Below are 24141 nucleotides of genomic sequence, written 5' to 3'. Positions count from 1 at the left end.
TTAACATGTTTTCTATGCTGGCATGGGTTGTATAGTTTGACAGGATTCAGTGAGCGACAGAGCTCTGTCAAATTCCAATGTTAGCCGAAGCTAACATTGGCATGGTTTCTACAATTGGATGCCCTTCCTAATGCCAAATATATAAAATAGAATTAAAGACTGAATGTCAATGAGAGTTTCTTGTCTTGAGTATCAAATAAGTGATGATACAGAAATCATCAGGCTTCATATAATACTGCAATGAGTAAAGAACTGTACTGTCTTGACATTATCTTTTATCTTTTACATGTTTCAGTCACTGGAATGCAGCCATGCTGGGGCACCACCTTCAAGAGTTTAGTTGAACAAATCAACTTACTTCTTAATCACATGACCATGTCTATTCCTCTAGTCACATAAAATAAGCCCTGATGGAAATCTGATGGAATTGATGGAATTAGTTTTACTCTTCACCTACAAAAATTAATTGTACACTTGATCAAAAGAAATCCATGCATTTCTTCTGTTGTCTTGTTTGTGGTGCCACATAAAAGCACCCAGCACACTCTGTAAAGTGGTTGGTGTTAGGAAGGGCATTCAGCCGTAGAAACTTTGCCAAATCAGACTGGAGTCTGGTGCAGCTCCCCAGCTCTGGTTAAACCATCCAACATATGCCAGCATGGACAACTGTTGTTAAATGATGATAATGATGATGATGATGATGATGATGATGATGATGGTTAGTCATGGAGGAAAGGGCAATATTTACGACCCTTTATTTTTCAGAGTCCCCATGACTGGTGGTAGGAAGTTTTCCTCAAAACCAGAAATCTGACTTGAATGCTTGCAACAAGGCGAGCTCCATTAAAGGCACCCAAAGATCAGTTAGTGCTGTTGAACCAAATGATGGATTACATTAGGTACGATGATGGATACATAATGCCATATACCATATAAATTACAGGATATGTATTGTATTATATTGCTTAGTTATTTCTTTCAAAGGATTCTGAGTTCAAATTCTGCCAAGGTCATCTTTGCTTTTCATTCTTTTGGGATCAATGAAATAAGTACCAGTTGAGCACTGGGGTCAATCTCTCCTCAAAATTTCAAACCCTGTGCCTATAGTAGAAAGGATTAATTCTTTCAAAAGTAATAATACACAAGGTCACTGCTTCTCACAGGAAATCCTTGACCATTATGGTTCAGGCCATCATCTGCCCTTAATGAATTGGATAATAATTTGTTTGCTTTTTTTTATGAACCAATGTTTAGTGATTACTGATATTTTGATTGGTTAGTCAAGAGGTCCCTTTACTACTGTCTCTGCCAAGTTAAAATACACTTAGTTTGTTCTGTATAGAGGTTAGTGATAGGAAAGGCATCCAACTATAGAAACCAAGTCAAAAATGAAACATATAAGCACCAGTCTATGAAGGTAGTGGCTGCCAGTGGGGACTGGCTCATACAGTGATAATTTTTCCAACCTATGCCAGCATGGAAAGCAGATGTGAAACAGATGATGAGGAAAGGTGATTAATTATCATAAAAAGAAAAAGAACAAGCAAAACTCTTTTACCGTTCTTTTTCAAGTACTCTAAAGTATTATTGGCTGATTGTTGTGCGGCAAGTTGCATTGGGGTAACATCGTTATCATTGGCAATGGAGAAATCTCCTCCACTCTGAAACTGAGAAAGAAAATAAATAAATAAGTAAAAATAACATTCTATTTTTTAATGTGTGTTAAGAAAAGGATTGAAAATATTTCATTTTCTATTTGCTTCTTATATCAATTTTCCTATGTCAGCACAGTGAAATGCTTTATGTTCAGTTTAAAGAGATTCTAAGTCAATATGACATTTTTGGTATTGTTCAGCCCCAGGTCAGTCATGAAGAGGCAGAACTATGACTGAAAATGTTCTAGCTGTGATCAGGCTGTGGTTTGTGTTTTTATTGTTTTTTTAAAAATTTTTGTTAACTAAATTTCAAACTACGTCATCCAGCATGTCCTCTTTCTAAAGGTGTGATGGTGTAATTTCTGGAGATTTAACTGCTATGTCTAGACAGTAGATTGACCACCTCATTGAATCAATGTCATTCATGTTTAACTCCAAGTCAGCTCTGATTGAGTAAACCTATAATAAAGATAAACATTCAAGGTATGATCCCCAATCATTTAATCTAATATTTTTTGGGGTGCAGTGTATCTAGAACAACATTATCTAATATTTTTTCCTTCTTTTTTTTTTTTATATGGTATGTTAATATTTGAGAGTGGTTTAAGGTAGTGAGCTGGTAGAATTGTTAGCATGCCAGGCAAAATACTTAGTGGCATTTTGTTCTGTTGAGGTCAACTTTGCTTACCATCCTTTCAGGGTTGACAAAATAAGTACAATTGAGCACTGGGGTTGATGTAATTTCAGGCCTTGCGCCAAAATTTTAGACCTTGCACCAAAATTTGAAATCAATATGTGAGTGTGATTTAGCTGTTATATCTAGCAGGGGAATGAACAACCACATTGAAGCTTCTTTGATCTGTTGGCTGAAGGCTTGTCAGTTCATTTCATAGCTATAACTAACAGTATCTATAGCTTTACCATAGTAACACTGTAAACATAGCTAAGAGGACATTTCTTGACCTAATTACCTTAGCTTGGTATATCAAATATTAATAAAGCAATTAATTACAGTCACAGTTGGATGCTCTTCCTACTTTTTATACTAAATGACTCAACCGTGAGGTATAAATATTGACTGCTGTTTTCTGACAGACCAAGCTAAACATACTTTGTGTTGTTTTTTTATCCCTTAACTTTTTTGTTGCCAATTTTTAAAAAAAATACATTGAATATGTTTAAATTAGTATTGAAAATAATGAAAAATTTACTAAAATAACTTTGTCATTTGTCATTAATCTGGTGTTTGGAACATAGCATGAAATTTTGATGGAAGGTTTAAATGTAGATCACTTTAATAGTGGTGTGTTTACGTGCCCGTAACCTAGCAGTTTGGCAAAAGAGACCGATAGAATAAGTACTAGGCTTACAAAGAATAAGTCCTGGGCTTCTTTCAGTTTCCGTCTACCAAATCCACTCACAAGGCTTTGGTCGGCCCAAGGCTATAGCAGAAGGCACTTGCCCAAGGACTGAACCCGGAACCATGTGGTTCGTAAACAAGCTACTTACCACACAGCCACTTCTATGCCTGCAACAACAACAGCTTGAAGGAGTTGTACCTTACATTGTAATGATAAAATAAAGGCCATATCAACTAAGAGTTTTCTTCCTATCATTTATATGATACATATCTTTGTTACAATAGTTATATGCTTTGCCCATTTGTATATAGGTACAGGATGGGGGAATCTTCCTCCATCTAATACAAAGAAGGACACAAACTATTTTGCTTACAAGCATAACATGGAGGTTGTTAAACTCAGACCAGATCTCTTGATTGCGGGTTGTGCATAGAGTCCCTAGCCAAGTGATGTTGAAAAGATTTTTCGCTGAGAATACGTCAACAGAAAGCAAAACAATCTCTGAGTGCATTGAGCAAAAAAGAAGCTTTTTGCCTCAACAACTTATGATGTCCTTGAACTCCAATCACTTCTTGGGGAAGCTAGAGCCAATGCATAGGGGATAAATTGAAGGAAGGACTGGACAATAAACAAAGGACTGGACAGTAAATTGAAAGAGGACTTGGAAAGCATGTGTTGATGGCCTCTACTCAACAGGGACATGTAGAAGAAGAAGAAGAAGTGGTGTCTTTGTTGTTATCGTTGGTGATGATGATGATGATACTGCTGCTGTTGACGACAGCAATAATATTGATGGCAACAATGAAGGCTGTGACAATGACAATGATGACGGTGATGAGGATTACAATGACAATGATAAGGAGGAAGAGGAGGCAGAGGAGGATGCTGATGAGGATGATGGTGATGATGATGATGGGGAGAAGAAGGAGGAGAATGATGATGAGGATGACAACAACGACAACAACAGTGATGAATATGACAACAATGATGATGATAATGCTGATGATGGTGATTATTTAAGAAATGAAAGCAAAAAAAACATTTCTTACCAGACAAATTACAGCAGCTAAATGATCTTTGTTTACTGAATAATGTAAAGCAGTCCAGCTTCGATGACCTTTCAAATTGGGGTCAACATCATATTCCAGTAATGTCTGAAGAAAGAGAAAACAATTGATTTGAGAGAATTAATGTAAAAGTATTCGCAGGAGTGGCTGTGTGGTAAGTAGCTTGCTTACCAACCACATGGTTCTGGGTTCAGTCCCACTGTGTGGCACCTAGGGCAAGTGTCTTCTACTATAGCCTCGGGCCGACCAAAGCCTTGTGAGTGGATTTGGTAGACGGAAACTGAAAGAAGCCCGTCGTATATATGTGTATATATATATATATGTATGTGTGTTTGTGTTTGTCCCCCCAACATCGCTTGACAACCGATGCTGGTGTGTTTATGTCCCTGTAACTTAGCCGTTCGGCAAAAGAGACCAATAGAATAAGTACTAGGCTTACAAAGAATAAGTCCTGGGGTCGATTTGTTCGACTAAAGGCGGTGCTCCAGCATGGCTGCAGTCAAATGACTGAAACAAGTAAAAGAGTAAAGAGTAAAGAGTATTACCCTCAGAGGTAACTTTACATCTATATCTTACATTTTTAGCCTTACACTTATTTTTCACTTAACACGATCCCCATTTAGAACAATTGCAAAGATACTTTCTCTCAGATTTAGTTTTATAAGAATTGGATAGCTCTTTCTCGATTTGGTGGGTGGTGGTGCATGGCTGTTCTTAATTGGTGGAGTGATCCGTCTGGTTGATTCCGATAACAAACGAGACTCCAGCCTGCCAATCACGTCGAGGTCACCAGTTATAAGAATTGGACGAGATATGATGGCTCGGCCATCTCTCCCCAGTTCTTATATTAATCATTAAAATCCAGAAATACAACAACACGAGGGATAACGGTAACAACAGATCAATAATTTATTCTAGGTTGGTGTAGAGCCGTTTTGTTCCTGGGTGAACAGGCATGCCGCTAGAATACCAAGGAAGCTTCGACCACATGTCGGTATCGAGTTGAGAGAGCACTGGAAGATACGTGTTGTCACGACCGCTGCTAGATAGAGAAGAGGACGAACGCTTTTGCTCTCTCTCCACCTGTTGCATTGCACATGCGTGCCCTGGTGCTTCCGCTGACGGCAAGTCCCTTGCACATGCGCAATGGCACTTACCAAGATGGCGGCCAATGGCGGCCACACGCGCCACTACAGTTTTAATTTGATCATTCATGGTAAAATCATATTCATTTCCACCACCATGTTTCTTATTACTATTTACTTTTTCAGATAATGTTATCTTTGTTCTATTTCAAGCTGAATTTTTTTTTCAATTCTATGTTATTAACTGTGTTAAATTGGATTGTTTCCTTTACAGCAACTTTTAAATTCTTAGTGTTCTCTTCTATTTGAGTTTTTTTTTTTATTCCGTTTGACATTTTTGTCCAGAATATTTACTATACTGCTCTGATTGTAATAGCTTTATATATTATAACAGGTTTCTATAAAAAGGCATCAGTATCCCTATCCCTGTGACCTATTATATATATATATATATATATATATATATATATATATATATATATATATACTCTTTACTCTCTTTTACTCCTTTACTTGTTTCAGTCATTTTGACTGTGGCCATGCTGGAGCACCGCCTTTAGTCAAGAAAATCGACCCCAGGACTTATTCTTTGTAAGCCTAGTACTTATTCTATCAGTCTCTTTTTGCCAAACCACTAAGTTATGGGGACGTAAACACACCAACATCAGTTGTCAAGCAATGGTGGGGGGACAAACACAGACACACAAACACACATACATACACATATATATATATATATATATATATACGTATATACGATGGGCTTCTTTCAGTTTCTGTCTACCAAATCCACTCACAAGGCTTTGGTCGGCCCGAGGCTATAGTAGAAGACACTAGCCCAAGGTGCCACGCAGTGGGACTGAACCCGGAACCATGTGGTTGGTAAGCAAGCTACTTACCACACAGCCGCATCTGTGTATATCTTTGAATTTGTGTTTGTCTCTCAACACTACAGGACAATGAGTGTTGGTTTGTTTACATCCTGTAACTTAGCAGTCCAGGAAAAGAGACCAACAGAATAAATACTAGACTTAAACTAAGTGTTGGGGTTCATTTAGTTTGACTGATTCCTTCAAAGTGGTACCCTAGCAAGGATAAAAGATATTTCACATCACATAAGAAAATTGTTAAATAAAATGTCTTTTATTGTTCTTTTATTTTAAGTAATTTTACTTTATAACAATATATAGTAAATATTTTTTACCGTTTCACAACCAAATTACCATGATAATATGGTTTTAATGCACATTGAATCCAACTACACATTTTCTGGTATACATTAATAAGTGTAGTCTGAATACTGAAAGCGTAAGATGTATTTGATAAAATACAACTTTGAAGTTTAACATTCACCATACCATGTTTCAATGCTAGCAGTGCACCCCTAGTGATTTCACATATTGCATTGCAACTTAAGTTAAGCTACTTTCTCTAACTGTCTCAGAAAATTTTTTCATCTGTGTGGGAATTTAACTAATGTCTTTTGCAGAGATGGTTTTGTCAAAGATTTGAGAAAAAGGCATCAGTATCCCTGTGACCTATTTAAACTTTGGAGAAAATTGAAGTAAAACTGAGAAAGGGGTTCAGAAAGTTAGGAGTTTTTTTTTGCTCTGTGACCATAAATCTACTGAATTACACTGCCTATATGTTTTTATTAATTATGAAGAAAGATAAAACATCAAGGATTTTAAAGGATTTATAAGATAACTTAGATACATTGTTAAGTTGATGTTTATAGTATGACTAGACAAAAGTGCTTACATAAAACTATGATGGAAGATTTTAATTAAAATATAAGCATTTTTAAAACAAGTAGATCTGTAATGCAAAACCAGAGGTGGTTCCATTTGAATTGGTACCAAAAGAATTGAATATCATTAATTTTGAAACACATTTTATAATTTGAATTTTGCTTATTTACTTAAATTTCTTATGTTATTTCATTAGCAAATAAGATGGCAAGCTGGCTTAATCATTAGCATGCCTGAGAAAATGCTTAGTAGCATTTCGTCTGTCTTCGTGTTCTGAGTTCAAATGCCACTGGGGCAGACTTTGCCTTTCATCCTCCTGGGTCGATAAAATAAGTACCAGTTGTAGACTGGAGTTGATTTAATCGACATAACTCCACTCCAAAACTACTGGCTTTGTGCCAAAATTTGAAAACATTGAGGGGACCTGTGAAAGAGGTAGATCCAGGAAGACCTTGGATAAGGTGGTGAAGCACAACCTTCGGACATTAGGCCTCACCGAGGCAATGATTAGTGACTGAGACCTTTGGAAATATGCTGTGCTTGAGAAGACCTGGCGAGCCAAGTGAGACCATAACCTGTGGCCTATGCCAGGGGTGTAACCAGCCCACTTATGCGTACCTTTCCTTCATTGGACACTAAACTCTGCTTGTGAAGACCTGTTGAGACAAGTGAAATCAGAATTGAAATTAAATTCGATGACTGGCATCCGTGCTAGTGGAGTGCTAAGAGCACCATTTGAGTGTGATCATTGCCAGGGCTGCTGACTGGCTCCTATGCCGGTGGTACGTAAAAAGCACCCTCCGAAAGTGATCGTTACCAGTGTCACCTTACTGGCACCAGTGCTGGTGGCACGTGAAAAAATATTCGAGCGAGGTCGTTGTCAGTGCTGCTGGACTGGCTCCTGTGCAAGTGATACGTAAAAATCACCATTTCAGCATGGCCGTTGCCAGTACCGCCTGACTGGCCCTCGTGCCAGTGGCACATAAAAGGACCCACTACACTCTCTGAGTGGTTGGCGTTAGGAAGGGCATCCAGCTGTAGAAACTCTACCAGATCACATTGGAGCTTGGTGCAGCCATCTGGTTCGCCAGTCCTCAGTCAAATCGTCCAACCCATGCCAGCATGGAAAGTGGACGTTAAACGATGATGATGATGATGATGATAAGTTTATATACTTATATATATGTAGATGTGTGGATGTCTCCTTATCTTGTCATTGAATGAAAATTGTAAATGAATGTCATTGTCAGACAAGCAGAACAATTCATGTCCAATATTTCGTGAAAACATTTATGGTATTGGAGAAATATTATCTTGCTTAGAAACAGGTGAGGGCTGGCAACAGGAAGGGCATCCAGCTGTAGGAAAATCTGCTTCATGTTTAACCCATGCAAGCATGGAAAAATGGGCATTAAGACAATAATAATTATCAAAAATTAAATTTGTCAGAATGATGTAGACGCCTCTGATGAGAACCCAATAAGGTTCAAAAATTAATTAAGGTTGTTAGGCGCAGGAGTGGCTGTGTGGTAAGTAACTTGCTTACCAACCACATGGTTCCAGGTTCAGTTCCACTGCGTGGCACCCTGGGCAAGTGTCTTCTACTATAGCCTTGGGCCGACCAAAACCTTGTGAGTGGATTTGGTAAACGGAAACTGAAAGAACCCCGTCGTATATATGTATATATATATATATATGTATATATATATATATATGTATATATATATATATATGTGTGTGTGTGTGTGTGTGTGTTTGTGTGTTGGTGTTTGTTCCCCCAACATCGCTTGACAACCAATGCTGGTGTATTTATGTCCCTGTAACTTAGCCGTTCGGCAAAAGAGACCAATAGAATAAGTACTAGGCTTACAAAGAATAAGTCCTGGGGTCGATTTGCTAGACTAAAGGCGGTGCTCCAGCATGGCCACAGTCAAATGACTGAGACAAGTAAAAGAGTACTGAAATTGCAAAACTTACCTGCAAGATATTAATTGCTTTCATGTCAGCAGCTATATGAAGTGGTGCCATATGACAATTGTTTAAGATTGTTGTATCAGCACTGTGACAAAGCAAGAAATCAACACCGAGATTTTGTCTCATCTTCACTGCAATGTGAAGTGCTGTATCGCCATTATTTTCTTGTTTATTGATATCTGTATAAAGAGAAGATAGTCTTGCAATCATAAGTGTTGTTGTGTTGATAATAATAAAGATTGTTGTAATAACAAATATGAATTTACCTATAAAATAAAATATAAATTTGACAGACTTATAAACTTTGACAGACATATAAATTTAAACTAATACAAATAAAAACTGAATATAAAATAGATTGTTTAATCTTATTGTTTTAATTAAATAGTTAATAATATTTATTTGTGTATAGTGTTGTTATAGTTTAGTTAAATTGATTATGTGTATTTCTTTAGAATATTAGGTAATAATAGTTGAACATGCAGTAATAATAGTTAAAGTGCAGATGAAATATATAGTGTGTGTTTAATTGGCGACCCCCCACCCCAAAATGACCATCCCCAAGTATAGAAATATAAATTCTCTTTCAAAAACACATATTAGTAATTAATCCAGTACAATATTGTATATAATCTCTAGATACTGGATAAGTTAGTAAATCAGTAATTAGAGGAGATTTGTAAAGGTTTTCTTTACATAATAGGTGCAGACGTGGCTGTGTGATAAGAAGTTTGCTTTCCAATCCTATGGTTCCAGATTCAGTCCCACAGTACATTGATTTTACCCAGGAGAAACAATGGTGCTAAGATGGCCCTATGTCACTGTGTTAGCCAATAGACTGCATGTATTATGAGTGGTACTCCATTGGTTCAATGAGCGTTCTGTTATTTTGTCAAATGAACATCCAACTCTTTAGATTAACAAGTAGGTGGTTGTAGTATTCTACAGACATGTTTACCTTTAACATAATTCTCAAGCCAAATCAGTATGACAACAATATGTGACAAAATTGAACCTTCATATTACATGTACAACCCTTCTGATGAGTTTCCAAGGCTATGGTAAAGACATTTGACCAAAATATTATGCAGTGGGATTGAACACACACACACATGTAGACAGCAGAAGTCATCAATATCAGTAAAATAGCAACTATTTTACAGCTGTTGTTCATATTAGATACTTACCACCACCATGTCCAAGGATATATGCCATTATGGAGACATGAGAATGTGCTGCAGCCAAGTGGAGAGCAGTCTGGCCGACTGAATCATGAGCATCTAAAATATTCGGCTGACACAGGTAAAGTCTATCAAATTCTTGACTATTACCATTCTGGGCTGCCTATATTAAACAGAAATAGTAAGTGTTTAAACGTTATTGGATTTATATGGATGTGAAATGACTTGATAGATAAGGTTTGTTTTTGAAGTGGATAGAAAAATACATCTTAGGACTGTAATTGAAGATATGTAAGACACTCTTTTTCCTGAAAAATGTCTCAAAAACTCACCTTGCAGCCTATATGTGAAGTTGGGCCTCCAATAAGCTTTATTGCATTAAAATTGTTTTTCTTGAATATGTGCTGCTGAAATTGGGTGCATCTAGTATGCCCATGTGTCTTTTATGCTATCACTTACGGTAGTTACTCAGGCACTTGAGTTTCATATGTAACATTTCACACGTTTACCTTTACTATTCCTGAAGCTATACAAATAGCATAAGATACTTTCATGTAAATTCTACCTGAAGAAGCTCTATTTTTAATATAACTTTGATAGGTCAAGCAGGGAAGTGCTCATGAGCTTTTTCAGGACTGGTGTCAGGAAGGGAGGATATTGTTTTTAGACCAAACATGCTCTGACGGTTAACAACAGTATAGATTCTGCTGAAGGTCTCCAAATTCTATTTGGCAGTGTTAAACTGGCTGACACAAAGAACAGTATTCAATAACAGAAATGGTTTCTTCAACAAAGTTCCACAGTGCTTCTTTCATTTGCTAATTTAACCCCTATTTTTCTTGATGCTAGATGTTTTATTTGTTGCCAAAAAAAAAAAAAAAAAAAAAAAAAGCACGACCAGCTGGCTGAAGATGCCTGTCAAGCTCTCGCAAATATATATATTTCTAGTGAAAACACATTCACTGATTACAAAAATTAGAAATGATCTAATTATAAATCTCACAGAGAGACTTAAACAGCAGTGTTACGATAAAGCAGTTGTATAATGTCAACTTAATGTGACAGTCCCAATAAGGAAATCATACTGCTGCTATTTAGCCCTAGGAAGCTGGACCGCTTCCTGTCAGCCATGACACATTTCCTGTGTCCTTATGTTTGTGAGGGGGAGACAAGCACCTCCACCCAGCCTAGCCTGCATTCAAGGACATGTTTCTGAGTCTTTGCTCGTCATCAGCCTGAAGTAGCATGACCAGCTGGCTATATATGCACACATATATATATATATATATATATATATATATATATATATATATATATATATATATATATATATATATATATAGATGTATATATATGCATATATATATATATATATATATATGTAGTAGTGATGCGATAAAGTAGTTGTATGCTATCCACTTAATGTGACAATGTGTCAAGGCTGACAGGAAGCGGTGCTGCTTCCTAGGGCTAAATAGCAGTAGTATTATTCCCTTCATGGGACTGACACCTTTTCTACAGATCAAGCAGGGCCTCCTACCTGATGGGGTGTGTGATGTGTTCGCCTTCCTACTTACAAGAACTTTGGTCTTTGCAAAATTGACTCTAAGGCCCTTCGATTCTAAACCTTGCTTCCACACTTGAAATTTCTTCTCTAGTTCTGGTAGTGATTCTGCTATGAAAGCCAGGTCATCAGCATAGAGGAGCTCCCAGGGGCAACCTGTCTTGAATTCCTCTGTTATTGCCTGGAGGACTATGATGAATAAGAGGGGGCTGAGGGCTGATACTTGGCGGACCCCTACTTCTACCTGGAATTCTTCACTATAATCATTGCAAGCCCTAACTTTACTAATAGAATCTCTGTATAGGGTCTGCACAGTCCTTATGAACCATTTGTCAATCCCCAGTTTCCACATCACCCACCAGATGAGGGATCAGGGGACCTTGTCAAAGGCTTTCTCCAAGTCCACAAAAGCCAAGTATAGGGGTTTATCTTTGGCTAGTTATTTCTCCTGCAGTTGCTGCACCAGGAATATAGCATTAGTGGTGCTTCTACCTGGCACAAAACCAAACTGCATCTCATCTAAGCAGACTCTTTCCCTAATTAGTTGGGCTATGACCCTCTTTGTGACCTTCATCTCCTGATCCAGCAGTTTGATACCCCTGTAGTTATTTCTATCTAAAGCATCACCTTTACCTTCGTAGCAGTTGATTATGGGACTGCTATGCCAATCATTGGATATGACTCCACCTTGAACTACTTGGTTTACAATACGGGTGACTAGGCCATGGCGCATACCACCAGATGTTTTAAGCATTTCAGCAGTGATTCCTGATTGGCTGGAGGCATTTTCTGGCTTCATACCCATTATTGCTTTATCTACCAGGGTGCTGTCTATTTGGATAGCTGATCCCTCTACTGGATCAACATTTGGCAAGCTCTCCTCTTCCCATTCATTCTCCACATTCAGCAGTCTTTCATAATGGCTTCTCCAAGCCTCTTTCTTTTCCGAATCATTAAAAGCAAGTGCACCATCATCCATGCACACACATTTCTCTCCTGTGACATCACAATTTTCTCTCACACACTGTCTTGCAATCCGAAATACTTCAGTTCTTTGGTCTTCACATCACTTGACATTGGCAAACTTCTTTTCTGCTTTGCCCTTGGCTATGTATACCTGTCGCCCAGCCTCCCTTTTGGCTATCTGGTACGGTTCCTTGCTACCCCCCACCCTTCCAGGCCTGTTTCTTTACTCTGATGGCTTTCTCTACCGTATTATTCCACCACCACATTACTCTAGGTCTGGAAGGGACTTTGCACCATCCGCAGACTTGGTCTGTGGCATTCAGTAAGCTGTCCCGTATGAATTTCCAGCTACCTTCTATGTCTGATGTCTGTAGCTCCTCCTCCCTCTCATCAAATTTCTTGATGAAGATGTCCCTAAATATCTGACCATGTGAAGGGTTCTTTAGCTTCCAAATCCTTCACTTCTGTGTTGGTCTGCTTCTTGGCATCCTTCTGGTGTCTAATGACTAGTCTATGCTCAGGGGTGCATTCCTCACCTGGGAGGGTCTTTGTATATATATATATATATATATATATATATATATATATATATATATATATATATATATATACGTGTGTGTATGTATACATATATATATATGTATGTATATGTAAGTATGTATGTATGTGTGTATATATATATATATATATATATATATATATATATACTTTATTTAAAAGCAGCAGAAATATAACAAAAAAAAACGTTACTCTGAGTTTCACGTTCCCGTTCATTGGACAGTTTTGTTAGAAATGGAGAAAGGATAACAATGCAATCGAAAGTAATATAAAATTTAAAACACATGGATTCGTTTGATTGGTTGCTTCAAATAACGGTCATGGATTGGTCGTTTCAATTAACGGTCATAGATGCGTAATGCACAGACCAAATAAATTTAATACAGATTCATCCTATTAAAAAAATATTGAAGAAAACCTTACTCCGGTATATATATATATATATATATATATATATATATATAAGCATGTATGTATGCATTTAAGTATGTATATGTGAGGGTCCATGGCCTACTGGTGTTGCACTCACGATCACTAGATCATGATTTCAATCCCTATACTGGGTAGTGCATTGAGTTCTTGAGCAAAACACTTCCTACCATGTTGCTCTGCTATCTCTTTGACACAGGGCGCCTGTTCAATGTTGATTTGCTGAGTGAAAGTGAGCTAATGTATGGCATGAACATTTGATCACTATAAACGAATCATTTGTGAAGGTTATTCAAGAAAAGTTGAATACTCACGTCATCTTCAATCCATCACACACACACACACACACACACACACACACACACACACATATATATATATATATATATATATATAGGACCATAGTACAATAGGCATGGTTATGTGGTTAAGAAACTTATTTTGCAACCACATTGTTTCAGGCTCAGTCCCATTTCACAGTATCTTGGGTAGTTGTCTTCTACTATAAGCCTCAACATGAACAATACCTTGTGAGTGAATTTAATAGATGGAAACTCTGTGGAAGCCCTTCATCATCATCATCATCGTTTAACGTCTGCTTTCCATGCTAGCATGGGTTGGACGGTTTGACTGAGGACTGGTAAGCCAGAGGCTGCACCAGGCTCAATCTGATCTGGCAATGTTTCTACAGTTGGAGGCTCTTCCTAACGCCAACCACTCCGAGAGTGTAGTGGGTGCTTTTTACGTGCCACCGGCACAAGGGCTAATCAAGCGGTTCTGGCAACAGCCATGCTCAAAAGGTGTTCTTACATGCTACCTGTACAGGAGCCAGTGCGGTGGCACTGGCAACGACCACGCTGTTTTATACATGCCACCAGCATGTATGCCGGTAAAGCGACACTGGCAACGATCACGCTCAAATGGTACTTTTCAGATGTCACCGGAATGGGAGCCAATCCATGGCCCTGGCAACGATCATGCTCGGATGTGCTTTTAACGTTCCACTGGCACAAGTGCCAATCAGGTAGTACTGTCATCAGCCACATCAACAATTTTGGTTTGTTTACACTTGCCTCACTAGGTCTTCGCAAGCAAAGTTCATTGTCCAATGAATGAGGGGTACTCATAAGTGGGTTGGTTACACCCACGTTCGGATGTGCTTCTAATGTTCTACTGGCACGAGTGCCAATCAGGTGGTACTGTCGTCGGCCACGTCAGCAATTTTGATTTTGATTTCACGTGCCTCAATAGGTCTTCACAAGCAAGGTTTATTGTCCAATGATTGAGGGGTATTCATAAATGGGCTGGTTACACCCACTGGCATAGGCCATGGGCTATGGTCTCACTTGGCTTGTTGGGTCTTCTCAAGCACAGCATATCTCCAAAGGTCCCGGTCACTAGTCATTGCCTCGGAAAAGCCCAATGTTCGAAGGTCGTGCTTCACCACCTCATCCCAGGTTTTCCTGGGTCTGCCTCTTTCACAGGTTCCCTCAACTGCTAGGGTGTGACACTTTTTCACACAACTATCCTCATTCATTCTCACCACATGACCATACCAGTGCAGTCATCTCTCTTGCACACCACATCTGATGCTTCTCAAATCCAACTTTTTCTCTCAGGGCACTTCATATATGTATATGTGTGTGTGTGTGTGTGCCTTTGTGTTTGTCTCTCCAACACTTGACAAGCAGTATTAATTTGTCTATGTCCACATAACTTAGCAGGTCACCAAAAAGAGACCAACAAATTAAGTACCAGGCTTAAAAAATAGGTACAGGAGTTGATTTGTTCAATTAAACCCTTCAAGTAGGTGCCCCAGCATGGCTGCAATCCAATGACTGAAACAGATAAAAGATAAAGAAGAGACCTAAATATAGAAATACAAGATAAAACTGCAACTTAGTGTTTTTTTCCCTTTGTAATTTACTTTGTACCTTCTCATTGTTCAGGCCTCACACAACAAATCTCTTTTATATATCCATATTAATATATACATTAAATGCTTGAAATGTAAAAGATTTTTCCATTCTTCCAGAGCGTTAAACTAATACACCTGCTTGTAGTTCCTGCACCTGTCTTCATCTTCTGCTTTCTGTAAATTTGGACTCTATATATGTATCTTTATCATAGTTTTTATGGTGGGTTTTGGAGCAACAGTTCTGATTTTAGCAAGTGGTATTATATACCCTACCTAATCATATATATAGTTGAGTTATTTAAAAGAAAGCTGGTCTTCTTCTGTTGGTTGTTTTTCCTCGCATTCGGTACTAAATGTGTTTATTTTGGGAAGTCCAGTGTGTGGCATTATTCTGTAGTAATGCCCCTTATATAAATATAAACGAATAATTATATTCTTGGGAATAGAAATTTCTCTTATGAATTTTTTTACACACTGGCTTCTTGATAAAATTCTTGTAAAAGATTTTTATCCCTTCTTGAATTTATTAATCATATATATATATATATGCGAGTAAAAATAAATACAAAAAAGGTGGGTTTTTTGTATGATTGTGTATAGAGGAATATATTATTTTGTTTAAAAGAGTTCCAACACTGTCTGTTTTTTATGTTTTATTTATATTCCTGCAGAACCAATGTGGGGTATAGAATATGGAATATACAATATATAATATAATATACAATATATAATATAAAATAAAATTAAATTAAAATGGATGGCACCATGAAAGAAAGTATTGAATGTAGATGAAATATTGAGTGTTCAATATAAAGGATCAAATATATAAATATATAAAGGCGACTCGAGTTTCAGGGCTATTTCCCTTCGTCATGGCCGGTATGACAGACTTTAACAGATGGATTCTCCTGTTAATGATGACATGTGAGCATTCAGCTTCTGCTTAATGATCTACACAAATGATTTGTTTATAGTGATCTAATGTTTGTGCTGCATATTGTCTGAACAGGTGCATGGGGTGTACCCTGTGTTGGGTATTGAAGTGATAGCAGAGCAACACAAGAACACAAGATGCTCAAGAACACAACACATCACTAAGTCTTGGAACTGAACTTACAATCACTAGGTCATAAGTGAAACACCCTAACCACTGAGCCATGTGCCCTCACAAACAAAAACAAAACAATCTAATATTTAAAAAAATGAGTGGAATCAAACCAGTGTGTGCGTGTTAATTATATTGGCATAATGACTATCCCTAGACACAACAAAACACTCACACACACATATTTATCCAACATACACATTATTATAATGAATAATTTGATTGTTTATAATTTCTTGAACAAGGGTAATCAGCCATCAATAAGTGGTCAAACTTATAGACTATGAGGTATAAGGAATTGTATATTGTCATGGCGCAGGAGTGGCTGTGTGGTAAGTAGTTTGCTTACCAACCACATGGTTCCAGGTTCAATCCCACTGCATGGCACCTTGAGCAAGTGTCTTCTACTATAGCCTCGGGCCAACCAAAGCCTTGTGAGTGGATTTGGTAGACAGAAACTGAAAGAAGCCCGTGGTATATATGTATATATGTGTGTGTGTGTGTTTGTGTGTCTGTGTCTGTCCCCCAACATCACTTGACAACCAATGCTGGTGTGTTTACATCCCCGTAACCTAGTGGTTCAGTAAAAGAGACCGATAGAATAAGTCCTGGGGTCGATTTGCTTGACTAAAGGCGGTGCTCCAGTATGGCCACAGTCAAATCACAAATCACTGAAACAAGTAAAAGAGTAAAAGAGTATATAACATCCTTTTGCCAAGGATATTTGTAGATTAAGTAAATACAAGGGGGTGTAAAACCTAAATTATAGGTTTGGGTTACAAGGAGGTTACCAGCAACATTGTGCCACAAACCATTAAAATTGAAATTTGGTTACAGGCTCAATTTTCAGGGACTTTATCACTTGTGTTTCTGAAATTGTCACTGCTGAAACTATACAGTATTTGTTAAGGTGTAGAACTGATTTTAAAGCTGATAGATTTGGTTTGTTGAGAGGGATTTGACGACAGCATTGAGGAACTAAGGAGAGGATGTGAAACGAATATACATGCTTAAATATGTACATATGTATAAAATATATACACACACTTAAGCATACATAACTGGCATTTTGTTGGTTATGATGATGAGGGTTCCAATCAATCCAATCAATGGAACAGCCTGCTCATGAAATTAATGTGGAAGTGGCTGAGCACTCCACAGACATGCATACCTTTAACATAGTTCTCAGAGCGATTAACATGACACAGAATGTGACAAGGCTGGCCTCTTGAATTACACACACAATTAATTTATGTCAGCTGAATGGACTGGAGCAACATGAAATAAAGTGTCTTGCTTAAAAACACAATGCGCCACTGGGAATCAAACTCATGACCATACAATTGTGAGCCGAATACTGTAACCACTAAGCCATGGGGTCTCACTCTCTGTCTCTCACATATACATACATACAACCTACGGATCTTTTTTAAAACGGGGGGCCACATTTTTCATTAATGTTTTACGTAGTGTTTTTGGTACCGAAAGACTTTCAAACTTCGTATACTTATCTATTTTGTGTTATAGAACAGAAAAATATTTTTGTATTCAAATTTATTTCATGTAAAAAATTGTCTTATTTCGATAATTTCAACCAATCACTGACAAGTATTCAGTTGTTTATATTTACTCCTTTGGCTGATTAAGCCATAGCTTCGTTTTATTTGCTTTTTTCATTTTAAATTTGCTTTTTTCATTTTCTTTTTTTTTTCTTCGTTTTATTTGCTTTTTTCTTTTTAAATTTGCTGTTTTACCCTAACCCTATCACCGATAGAATTGTTTCAGAATCGTTAGTTTATGTAGTCGGCACTTAATGTATATCGGCTGAATGGACGTCAGTGATTGGTTGAAATTACAGAAATACGACAACTTTAACATGGAATAACTTAGTCTTCTTTAAAAAAAAAGAAATCCCTAAGAGAAAAAGATGTTTTATATGACACATTCTACCAGTGTTCCAAGTTTCAAAGTGTTTCGTTAATGAAAAATGTGGCCCCCGTTTTAAAAAAGATCCCAACCTACATATATGTAAGTATGTGCAGTTATAGTCAAAAATTAGCTAGACTTACCAAAAGAGCCTTAGTCATATTATCAACCTGGCAATCAAACTGCTGATCCCTTTCCAGCCCCTGGTTTTGCTGTTTGACATCTAAACCAGTATATTGTTCATTGTATTTTATAGCATTGAAAGTTAGACTTTTCACAGAAGGTGCAATTTGAGGTAGATTATTCAGATCCATCATTAAGACATTGAATGAAAGATAGAAGAAAGATAGAGAAAGAGAACAAGACAGAAACAGAAAGAAAAACTAGAAAGAGTGAGTTGTTTGAAATCAATCCAGTGTCCAAGTGTAAACGGTCAAAGCTAAGAACTGGCAAACATCTGAAGACATTTCCAGCCTAGATATAAAAGCTACTGAACATCAGCATCACAAAATAAACAGTGATGACACGTAGTTAAGGAAATTGTTGATTATTTGCTGAAGAGATTAATGAGGAAATTAAAACAAAAATTAGATTAAGAGTTTGTAATGTCTGTGTGAGTGTGTGTGTATGTGTGAAAGAGTACATTTCATCACTGTCTGTTGCTCAACAATAAATGAATCTCTATCATGTTAACAAACAGTTGCACATTTACTACACTAGATACATTTACTACACTAGATAAGGAAGTTAAATACAATATTGACTAATTTTTATCAATAATTGAAATGAAATAAAATAGATATTGAAATGATGATGATAATGTGAAAGAATGATCTACAGCCATGACTTGCACTTGAGGATGATTTGGCAGCATGTACCCTATTTTAACTAATTGTTTTAGGTACTTCTGTAGTCATGAACAGAGAAAAGCATTCTGAAGCACTTAAATCCTTGATTCTCAACTAGGAATTGAAACCTCAGTCTGAATGTTTCTGCCAGCTTCTTTCCTTTGTTCACTTGGAGGTTCATGAAAGTCAGTTTGTCAACTGTCTGACTTTCTTGGGTCAAGTTCAACCTAGATAATCCATGAAATATCCTTTGTTTCACTATGACTTATCAAGGGAATGGCTATAAATATGGAACACTAAACAGAATTCTGGCCTTCTTTTTTGGCTTGGCCCATGGTACAGATAACACGCCTGTTTTCTTTCTTCAGTGTTGTTAGAGTTAAGATGTGTTTCTCTCTTTACTTGGTAGCTGTCGCTAAGGTAACATACCTCTCTTATCCTCTCTGTAATTTTCAGAGAGATAAATTCTCTAAACCAACGGTTCTCAACCATCTTTTGCTTATGGAACCCTTTGATTCCTGTTTTATTCCAGTAGACTCTTATAGCCATTCAACATTTAAAAAATCCTATTTTATTTTTATACTTAAATATAAGAAATTCTATTAAAAATTTGTTAAAATATTTTGTGTATTGTATAACCAATTTACTGTACATAAAATTTAACAACAAAACCTTGTATGGACCACCAAAGATCATATGGACCCCAGTTGAGAACCACTATTTAAAATTTTCTCTCTCTTTTGTTTAATGAACAGAGATATCTATACGAGGGACAATAGAATTATCCTTATGTATTAACAGGTTTGTTTTGTCATGGTAAATAAAAGTTATATTAACTATGATATTTCTTCTGTTATCTATTTCCATGGATTCCAAATTTACCAACAGCTACCCCAACTTTACTAAACTTCATCCACATATTGACCAAAACATCCGGATAATATAAAACACATTTATGGCTACAATCCATCTGTTACAATCATCTTAGTCTTTCCAATTTTGATCTAAAGGAATAATCAGGCTGTGATAGCTGAAGCAAGAGATGATAAGATTACTACTGCACTTGTACTTTATTTATAGACTCCAAAACGATGAAAGGTAAGGTTGACATTGGCAGGATTTGAACTCAGAGAACCAGAACAAATAGAACACAAGCTATCCAATGCTCTAATGACTCAGCCAATTAGACCATCTTAAAGGAAATTAATGTAATAATAATATTGATGGTTTCTTACAAAGGCACAAGGCAACGACTGAAGTCAAACTCAGTATTTGATTTGTGTTTATGCTATTTATGAACTCTGAAATAAAGAAAAGCGAAGTTGATTCTGGTAAGATTTGAACTCAAAACCTAAAAGGTTATAATTTAAGTCTTCAAGCAATTAATTCATCATTTTTACTGTTTCTGCTATCCTTTCCTTTGTTATCTTCCAATTTCATGCTCGCAACATGAATATTTTAATACTTTTTCCATGCTGTATGACAGTGAGTTGGTGGAAATAATAATAAAGCATTTGTGTCTAACATTATTTACTTCTATCTTTTTAACACTTTAAAGTCCAATTCCTAGCAGAGATTATGTTGTTCCTTAGCATTTAAACCAGCCATATCAGAAAAAAATATTCTACCTATTTTATGTTTAAACTGACCAGATCTAAACTCTCACACCTAATCCTAAAATGTCATTCTAAAAATAAACAATCATATCATCAAAAACTCAAAGTTATGAAATAATGCATGATTAATTCAAAACAATATGAATGAAAAAGCATTACATTTGATAGAGCAATCTCGATGCTAAAAATACATAGCAATAATATGCTGGAATCGATTTAATTTCTTTACTCTGTTGTATGTCTGAAGAAATTGATACAGGTGTAACACAGAATTTATGGCTTTTGATGGTCTGGTGTCTACTTTAGTTTGGATAAAATTATGAGCAAGAATTTGAAACTCTCACAGCTACCAAACTCGTTTACTGGGCAGCATGCAGATGGTGTTGAGTGAAGCTGAGCTTTCTTTGTTTGTTCACATTACAGCTGTTAGTGGCACTACTTCAATTTTGTGAGATTCTTAACTTATTTTGCTTAAATTTAAACCAAACTTTGACTTCTAAGAGAGTGTTACTGATGGTGTCAAATGTAATCCCCAGTCCATACCAATTCTAGCAAAAAGTTTAAAAAAACTGGATCATGATGTTTCAGTGTGGAAGCTTGTGAAATATGTGGTATTGGTTTACCAAATATTTATGATATACCAAAGTAGAGAGAAAAGGTATGGAAATTTTATATAGGTAGTGATTCCAAGAACCAAATGACCATTTGGAAAAATACTGAGCATGACTGAGTGAAGATGGAGTGGTTTCAGACAACGAAGTGGAATTGTCAGGCAGCTTGATAATGGAGTAGGTTTGATTGTTCCATGAAGAATTTGAATTAGAAATGAGTGTGATTATAGTGCAGGTGTGTGTGTGTGTGTGTGTGTGTGCGTTGGGGGGAGGGTTCAAAAATTCAAGATGTATCATGGAATTTCTTTCAATAAAGTATGAAGTAAAGCAGTCTGTGAACCATGAAGGAGGTATCAAGTATGTGGTTGAATTTTCCAAGCTTGTACATTATGCAGATGAATAGTGTTAAACTGGTGGTGCATACATTAAAAAGCATTAACAACAGATGAAGAAGCATCCACAGAATTCAAACTACCTAAGGACAGATTTACCATCTTGGGGTGCCGAAATGCAGCAGACAGGCACAGATGTAAATTGTTAGTGATAGAAAAAAGTAAATGCCCCAGGGTCTTGAAAGTTGTTGAAATTTACTTCCTAACAAACTGTTCAGATAAAAAATGGTTGGATTACAATTGAAATTACTGCAGAATGGTTTTAAAAAAAAACTTTTATTAATGTCAGAGGACACTGCACATCAGTATGCCTCTAAGAAGGTTATAAAATTAGTCTTTTTAGGTCAATTTTCCAGCCCACCCCACCCCAAAGCTAAACTCTGGTGTAAGAAAATTGTTTATATTGTGTATTTAAAACCCAATTGTTTGTCAGTTATCCAGCCCCAAGATCAAAGAATTCTGAAACCATAACATAGTTGATTTCCTAATTCAGTTAAAACCGTTTTTACTTATTTTACTAATAACAATAATTATTTTTACTTATTTTACTAATAGCAATAGGAAAGGCATGAACATGACAATGGTTTATAGGTTCGTTCTATTCAATAGGTCTGAGATAAAATTCAGAATGGAGATCATGGCTAGAATGACATTGGCCATATGTTTACTTGAGGACCATCTGGGATTAAACAGCAACAGTCTATTTGCATTTCAAATAATTACAAATTAGCTAATATTTACTTATTATATTGCAATACATATTTTCCTTCTATTAATTCCTGGAAGCAGGAATTAAAAGATTCAGGCATTAGGTACATCAGACCATGACATTGTTTTCAAGACCTCCACTATACTGAAAAAAATCACAAGGTGATATATCATCTCTACAGTGTAAATATATAATCATACATGAGGCTTTTTCACTGTTGTGGACATTGGCCACATATATAGTATAACTACAGTCATGCAAACTGAATCCATTATCAAATTTAGATCATCAATTGGAAAGGTATGACCAGGACAACTCTCCATTACATTATTTCATAATTTTGAGGTTTCATTCTTAGGAAGGGAAGGAACGCGTGTGTAAAACAGAAGCTGGCTCGAATGAAGAGAAGAATTATCAATTCAAATCCAATCATATAAATTTTTTGCACAGATATTTTTCTGTGGCAGAGTGCGCGCGCGCGCGCGTGTGCGTGTGCGTGTGTGACCAAGTTTTGATTGCTGGGTTAGTGCCCAGTTTTTCATCTCCCTTTGCTGAAGTTGAACCTAGTATTGTGAACTAATAAAATTCTCTACAATTTTAGTGTTCCCACTGCTTACAATAGCAAAATATACCATTCAGTGCAGCCATTCATTGCAAAAGCTTTCACAGATGAGTTGAGAATAAGTATGCCTCAATGTAATTAAATAGTTTGCACGCATCTTAGACTGCAAACGGCCTGTTATGTTATAACCATCAATGAGTTTTGCTTCCTCATTTTCAAAAAGCAGCATCTTAGATGCAGACTTTTGGGTTTTTCAGCAAAGATATGGTTGGATGCCTTTTCCTAATCATTTCAACTACAAATTGTTATATCCAGGAGATTCTACTCCAATAATTCTCTTTAGAGAGACTCACCACTAGTTGCTGACAATCACAAAGCTAGTTGCTGTAAGCTTTCTGCACTGAAATATGCCATTCATCTTCCAGTAACTGTGTCCTTGTGCAGGAGTTATAATTATTTTGACTCATGAATATCATAAACTTAAGGTCTATGTAGTTGATAAACTATTTTTATCCACACATCTAATAAATTACTCTACAATTCTAGATGGCAATGTGATTTTTCCCAAATTCATAATAATGACACATTTTGAGAAAGTTCCAGCACTTGTCACACAGAACTGTCAGTGCAACTATGCAAGGTTTTCATACCTTTCTTATTCAGGTTATTCTATACAAACATGTGCACAAGATGGAATTCCAGTCTTGACTAACAAGCAAGTGGTTCTGAAGAATGCTTCCAGGTACCTGAAGAAATCTGATTTGTCTGCCTCAGTCAGAGAACAAACAGCTACTAATATGAAGGCACAACCTTCATGGACCTTCAAGACCAAGACCACTGACGTATCTGGATAATGTAAGATG

At 36.7% G+C, this 24141-nt stretch overlaps 1 protein-coding gene across 1 annotated transcript in view; it reads right to left on the bottom strand.

The window, feature by feature from the left end:
- LOC106880107 (transient receptor potential cation channel subfamily A member 1) overlaps nucleotides 1-18998 on the bottom strand; it is a 68180-nt gene extending 49182 nt beyond the window's left edge. The window contains exons 1-5 of the mRNA XM_089349767.1: nucleotides 18684-18998; nucleotides 10081-10237; nucleotides 8897-9072; nucleotides 4066-4170; nucleotides 1559-1667 (exon numbers count right to left, since the gene is read on the bottom strand). Coding sequence (XP_089205893.1) covers nucleotides 1559-1667; nucleotides 4066-4170; nucleotides 8897-9072; nucleotides 10081-10237; nucleotides 18684-18857 — 721 coding nt within the window. The 5' untranslated portion in view covers nucleotides 18858-18998. The remainder of the gene's footprint in view (nucleotides 1-1558; nucleotides 1668-4065; nucleotides 4171-8896; nucleotides 9073-10080; nucleotides 10238-18683) is intronic.
- Nucleotides 18999-24141: the final 5143 nt, after the last annotated feature.

This window comes from Octopus bimaculoides, chromosome 3 (genome assembly GCF_046866305.1).
Source record: "Octopus bimaculoides isolate indiv1 chromosome 3, ASM4686630v1, whole genome shotgun sequence".
Lineage (NCBI taxonomy): Eukaryota > Metazoa > Mollusca > Cephalopoda > Octopoda > Octopodidae > Octopus > Octopus bimaculoides.
This window is presented reverse-complemented; position numbering and strand designations above follow the sequence as displayed.